The sequence below is a fragment of the Anoplophora glabripennis genome, unplaced genomic scaffold (assembly GCF_000390285.2).
Source record: "Anoplophora glabripennis isolate ALB-LARVAE unplaced genomic scaffold, Agla_2.0 scaffold69, whole genome shotgun sequence".
Lineage (NCBI taxonomy): Eukaryota > Metazoa > Arthropoda > Insecta > Coleoptera > Cerambycidae > Anoplophora > Anoplophora glabripennis.
In genome coordinates, this window is record NW_019416383.1 from 1316629 (window position 1) to 1324103 (window position 7475).

General features: G+C 31.7%; 1 protein-coding gene across 1 annotated transcript; it reads right to left on the reverse strand.

Moving 5' to 3' along the window:
- Positions 1-556: 556 nt before the first annotated feature.
- LOC108917040 lies at positions 557-5545 on the reverse strand. The gene is made up of 2 exons (XM_018723466.1): positions 5356-5545; positions 557-1134 (listed from the first exon to the last, which is right to left on the reverse strand). The coding sequence occupies exons 1-2, from the start codon at positions 5543-5545 to the stop codon at positions 557-559; spliced, it is 768 nt and encodes a 255-aa protein (XP_018578982.1).
- Between the last annotated feature and the right edge of the window lie 1930 nt (positions 5546-7475).

Below are 7475 nucleotides of genomic sequence, written 5' to 3' on the forward strand. Positions count from 1 at the left end.
AACTACTTACTTATTAATTAAAATTGATAGTCCTGAACATAGGTACTTTAATTTAATTCGTTTTGTTTTCACATTGTTGGTAGTTACCTATATTGTTTTAAATTTAAAGGTTTTGCATTTTTAGTTTTGAGTTCGTTTGTTGTCTTTAGGTATATAGATATATCGTGAATTATTTTAAAATTAATATTAGGGTCGCATTAGATGAAAGATGATTGATTTTTTGTTTGTTACGATTTAACTCAAAAACTACTCAACCAATTTTACCGAAAGCTACATCTCCTCGGAGTAACATAGGCTATTTTATATTTACCCGTGCGAAGCCGGGGCGGGTTGCTAGTTATTAATATTTAAAATAATTTCAAAATATTAATGAAAAGTATTTATCGTTATTTTTTTAAAGCATTGTGTCAAGTTTGTGAATTTCTGTGTCAATGACCTCTGACATTGATTACTTCCAATCATCCCTTGACAGATAATATGCGAGACAAGTAATTGCCAGTACCTTTGACTACTCATATTCGTAAATGTAACGGAATAAATTTAGTGACAAATTCAATTACCCTAACATGTGTTTATGGTAGCGTATACAAAATCGCAACCTTTCCTTCCTTTTCTCTTCATCGGGTACATCAAACACCCGTTCAAAGTTGCTCTTCAGTTCCTTATAGTAGCATATCACCACCTCCGTGACTTCTAACACCATGAAGCAGATAACACCTCCAGACGGTATAGAGAATATGGTAAAACTAAATTGTAAAGCAAATATTGCAGCCGATCCTAAGGGACTGGTCACATCAAGAGGCAACTTCAGCGGAAAGAAAGCGCCGCAAATTTCCTTCAGACCCTTTTCCTCATTCAATTTCTTGCAATCCGACCATTTCAAGGCAGCTTCCAGGCCGTATACAAATTGGCCGAAGTAGGTGTATATCGTGTATGTTAGCGAATAGATGTTCAGCTCCTTCTTCCTCTTCTTCAACGTCGAGGGTTCTCCAAACAGGTGACCGCAATTTTCTAAGTCCATGAAAAATGTAGACCACAAGTCGTATTTAAATGCCAATAACGTGTTTGTGACGACAGTACCCACACCCCCCAATATCATTGAAATGTCTTCACTGATGTCAGCCCCGTTGTGTTCTGAAATAGGAAGGAATAATTATACGTAATGCAACAAAAATACCTTTTTATTCGAATATAGAACTGGGCAAAACAATTTGGACAGATGGTTACGAATCTGTTCTCGCATGACATTGTGGCTATGTGGAACACAAATGTATTTTATGTTACTACATGTAAATGATTACAAGCCACGTGATCAGTGATTTTGTTGGGGACAGTAATTTTATTTTTTTCATGGTGGCAATTAAATTTCGGTAAAATTAAGACAATAAGATCAAGATTACAGTAAAACACAACACTGTTCCACCGACTGTGATTGGTGTAATTTTTCAACCAATCAGCTATCGCATTATCTCGAGCGTAGGAGTAACGGTTTGTTACTGTTCATTGTAAACAAATCATCAATATTAGTGACGCTAAGATTTAGGGATTTTTTTGTTACCACTACCAGTCGTCCTCTGCAGTCACTTGGCTTGTAAACATTAATGAAGGCTTCGTATAATGAGTAATAATACAATTCACATAACAATTAACTTTTAAGTAAACATATAGTAAGGATCATAGTTTTAGGAAATTTTCTTCCGATTTCAAAGAAATATATAAAAAAAGCAATTGAGTAGAAAACAACAATTTCTACTTGAATTTTTGAATAATATTTTAAAAATCAACAAATTTTTAGTTTCCACCTTATTAAAAAAAATAACAATAAGTTTACTGAGAGAATATGTTTTTTTTTCTAAAAACATATCAAGGGAAATAGAAGTTAAGTTACAATTTTCTTATTATGCTTAAAAATGTGAAATATGTATACAGGGTGATTCACAACTTTTAAAAAAAATTTGGATGGAAAGGGGCAGTTCGAAAATGATTTAAAAATACACTTCTGCACGGCACTGGAAACTGGTCCAGTGTAAAATGTTGTCTTGCTTCACCATAACACAAATGCTTCACCATAAAACATATGTAGTCTTGCTTCACCATAGATTAAAACCATATTCATCAACTCCGAGTTACTATACACGCAAGCCATTTTTGACACTAACTACTAAAAAGCTATTGTAAACACTATCACAACGACGATTGTAAAATCGGATTTCAGTATTCCGAGTCACTGAGGCCACGTGGCTCTCCACGCGTGTTACGAATGATACTAGAGACTACAGTTGTCCAGCTATGTAATGGTTGAAAGTACTACAACTTCAATAATTTTTTTCTCGAAAACTATAAGGATTTTACGAAAATCGACTCCATTTCTCATGCCGCATCTATTCCCAAATTTTTTTGAATAAGTTGTGAATCACCCTGTATGTATGTATACTAGAGAGCAAAGTAGGAATTTGAAAATTTAGGTAAAGCGAAAATAATCACTTGATGTTTTCAAATTTGCAATTAGTGAAATGTAATGTTACTTTAGACCAAAAGAAAATGACAAAGAAAATAAAAATGTGTTGGGAGAAATAGTCCGGTCAAATTAGTCATAAAAATAGTGGTCAAATAACGAAAATTCCGACAGAGCTAAATTTTGGTGGAGACCTTGGGTACACCATTAGAAATAAAGTGTCAAAAGTCCCCATCGATCCCATGTGTGCTAAAAAAGTTATTCAGAGTCAAAGGTCAAAATTTGAGGTTTTTTGGATTTTTTTCGAAAACGGTAAATTTTATCAAAAAAAGTATCCCTGACAAAAATTATAGATCATAAAATTATCTACAAAAATGATCTTTATACTTTTTTTCCAAGAATCACCATTACCGAGATATCGCGATTCTAAAAGTTGAAGGAGTCACGTTCTACATGATATGCACATATATGCCACGTATATACATAGTCACGCATTTAATGCAAATAAAAATGCCTATTTGTGTCTCTTATATGTATAAACTATACTATTCTGAGGATATACACTCAAAAGAAACTCAGTCCCTTAGTCAATCCCCTCTACCCGCATGGCCTTGAATAACATCTGGCTACTCTATTGTAAAAACTTCTGCAAAAAATACACGAAACAAGAAACAAGTACAACTATCTTGTCTTCCTCCAGCATCGGCTTCGGCTAATCAACAATTGTATCGAGTATACTATCAAGTTCAGACATGGCTAGGCAATCAACTGAACCCAGAAGACTGGGGATGGAAATTAACAGATAATACTTTGGAACCGATTCAAAAGTAGACTGACTGTTGAAGTCGACTTTGAAGAGTATGAATCAGATTAAAATATCAAAAGAAATCAGAACTACAGCTAAAGTCAATAACCAATATCAATAATCATCATGCAGTTAAAAGAGTATTGTCCCTAAATATTTCGTCACGACAGTTCGTGGAGTAGGCCTACCGGAGACACCACGTTAAAAACACACGCCAAAGTACACTACCCCACAGGTGCTGTATGCATATCATGTAGAACGTGAATCCTTCAACTTTTAGAATCGCGATATCTCGGGAATGGTGATTCTTGGAAAAAAGTATAAAGATCATTTTTGAGATAATTTTAAGATCTATAATTATTGTCAGAACTACTATTTTGATAAAACTTACCGTTTTCGAAAAAAATCCAAAAAACCTCAAATTTTGACCTTTGACCCCGAATAACTTTTTTAGCACAGATGGGATCGATGGGGACTTTTGTCACTTTATTTCTAATGGTGTACCCAAGGTCTCCAAAAAAATTTAGCTCTGTCGGAATTTTCGATATTTGAAATGTCTATTTTGACCGGACTAAAATATAACATGTCTCTTTGAATTGGATGAAAATTATTATTTTTTATGTAGATCTTAGAAAATGTTATATATTATTATATTATTCACATATATTTTCCTACTTTCGCTGCTATGAAGGGCAGTATGAAGTACTGGGGGAAAACGACAGAGGTCATTTTTTTGTATTAAAAAATTATCGCAACATATGTTTTAAGCAAAATAAGGGTGTCTCAGTTTCAATCTATGAGACTTTGGGAGCAGATAGTACAACGAAAATTAATGGTACATGGTAAAACATTTCGAAATCTCAACCGTTTTCGGGATACAGGGTCAATAGTTAAAAAAAAATTTCATTGTAAATATCTTCTGAAATAATAGAGGTATTTGAACTAAATTTGGTGTACGTTATATTGGGTCAAGTTTCCATAAAGTACTGTAGCCAATATCAAGACTTTTGCGCAACCATATCTAATCTAATCTGAAGACGTGGAAATTAATGATTCTCTTGATGTTCTTGTAATAATCCAATAATAATAGATATTATTGATTTGAAATATGCTACTGCATTCTTTATTTAAATTAATTGAAACTAGCTGAAATATTTCTAATAGGAATTAAAAAAAAAATTGAAATCCATTAACGCACAATATCTGGCTAATTTGCAAGGAAAAAAAGAAATCCAATTTGCGGTAAAACAGAGACAGATATCAACAATTTGTTCCCATTTCAGAAAATATAATCAATTATTAGGTATTTGGCACGAGACCGTACTTTTTTTTTATAAAATAGTCGAATGAGTTTACCATATCTGCCATTGGTTGCGCAAAAGTCTTGATATTACAATATTTTATGGAAACTTGACCCAACACCACGTACACCAAATTTAGTTCAAATGCATCTATTATTTCAGAAGTTATTTACAGTAAAGGAATTTTTTTAACTATTAACACCCTGTGTCTCGAAAACGGTTAATATTTCGAAATAAGTTTATATGACAAAGTAGTGTTTTGTTTTTGTTTTTGAATATGACTTGCCATAAAGATTGTATGCAATTTAACATGGTCAATAAACACTAAACTAAACTAAACTATTTTTCGTTGTACTATCTGCTCCCGAACTCTCATATCTCATTTATTTTCACTATACATAAATAAAAGGGCACAAACTTGTTGCATACGTGGTGCCAATTTTTTCAAATCTGTTCGAAGATTTAATAGTTGCTAATAAATTTATATTATTTTGTATACAGGGTGATTCACAAACGGTAACCAAAAAAGAAACTTCGTATTCTTTGGTGAATTTTAATACCAAAGAATACGAGGTTTCATTTTTGGTCACCGTTTGTGAATCACCGTGTATAAACTAAATCATATGTATGAATATTAAATAGTTCTTAATTTTATATACTAATAAAATTTTGTTAAGCATAAGTTTTCTATTAATGGTGATACAAACGTGTTGAAAAATAATTTCTCTTACCTTAAATAAAATGTTCATCGATCGATACTTTGTTACTAAGGTTTAGAGTAATCTTATACTTACCCTTAATTGAAGATATCAAGTGACAAGAAGGCAAAATGGCAAGACAGGCAAAGGCGCCAAATCTGACAACAACGTTTTTTATATAAAATCTTCTTAAATAAGACTTTTCAAATGATACGGGAATTGCCATAACAATATGCAACGCTTTTATAGTCCAGTAGAAAGGTTTGTTCCTTTGGACTTGATACATCTTGATGAACTGATCGCGTAGAAAGAAAAGCACATTTTATATACCGCAGATAGATAAATTTATAGTTTCAAAACTGACCAAAGTTTAAGCATTCTTTAATTTATTTTTTTATTCTTTCATATGTAACAATCAGAATTTTAGATTGCAAATAGAATGTAGTCAGTCCTCTTTAATCGACAATTGAGAATTTAAGCTTACAACTATGTAAATTGCATTAGTTTCATATTACAGAGCACTAAATCTCGATCCATTGATGAAATATGTATGTTTAAATGACATGACGAAGAAATTACATTCGCAAAATGATCATAGGAAAGAAGTATATGCAAAATTTGAATTATTAAAAATCAAGTCATTATGTAAATAAATTGTGTAAGATATTTTCAACATATCCTTTTTCATAGAACTACAATAACATAGTTCCACAAAAAAATTAAGTTCTGTACTATAGATATGAGTACATAGATTTTGTGTATTTTTTTATGCTGAATCCGATTCCGCCGCCGAAAAAACGATTAACCACGTGATTTTTTTGTAAAGCGCTAACATACCTTTAAAAGAGGGCGAAATAGTGGGGATCAGGCAAAGCTTTATAATGAAAGGCAACTGTTTGTAAATACTTTAAAACAATATTTTAAGCTTTGAAAAGAAATATATGCAAATTAATTCTACGTCTAATTGTAAGATCAAATAACAAATGTAAAACAATGTGAAAAACTATAGCCTTGTCATCTTGTAAGTCACACATTTGCCTATTCAATATTTTTGCCTGAAATTTGTTGCCGCAGTCTTTTGGGGTCTCTGATTACGAATCTGAAGTCCGAACCGAAAGTTCCCGAATAAAAGATATCGGATTCAATAGGGTGGATATAAAAATAAGAAAAGCATTCAAAATTTGAAGATTATGAATGAAACTTGTTACTCGATAATTTTCAAAGTCGCCAATCACGAATATAAGGTTTTAATTAGGAAATTTGGTTGCTAGGAACAATGCCAAGAAAATAAATAAGTATTGTTTTATTTTGTTCTACCAGTTCTGCTTTGTGTTGCCTTCTTTGTTATGCACAAAGTAAAAGTAGAAATGTGTGAAAATTAATTTGAAGAAGGAAAAGTTCATTCCGTATAAAAAGATGCATCTATTGCCCCAAAAAGATGAAGATGTATGAAGAAGAATATACCTGGCTTTCAAAAGTTGAAGAGCGCAATTATGATATAAACAAGATCTGTACCAAAAACTTGAATCCAATGAGAAAAAAAGCCTCGATTTGAGTGAAATAGATATAAAAATTATTCTTTAAAGATGGCCCATATAGTCAAGTGCAATTTTTCCAGTGTTCTTCATCAGTCAAATTCAGTATGGCTTCTTCCAAAGAATGTTATCAATCATAAGTTTCTTCATGGAATGTTCCTGTTTCAAATTCTATATGTATTTTCATTGTACAAAATTTAAAACAAAATATTTTAGAATTATAAAAAATTCCATTCAAAAATTCAAATTTTACATAAAAACAGAAAAACCTGTCATCTTCTTCCAAATACAATTGACCTGTTTTCTAGCAATTTGAGTTAAATGTTTAAGTACTGATATACTATTTCAAGAACGATTAACCAAATCTTTTGTTTACAGTATTTTATGTCCGCGGATTGAGTTTATAGTCCAGTTAAATGGGCCTTTAAGTCGCAATTTTGGTCAACTTGCCTGAACTGTTGATATTAAATTAGTTTGAGGTATATAATAATAACAAATGACAGTAATTATTTTTCAACCCCCGGCCAGTGGTGAAAAAAGATAAAATAAATGCCTTTTTCAATATAACTCAAAAGGAGTAAGAGATAGAAAAAAAAGTTTCTTATAAAAATTGTAGAGCATAAAATTAAACATAAAAATGGTCTATTGACTTTTTCTTGTACTATTAAAATTAACAGCGTT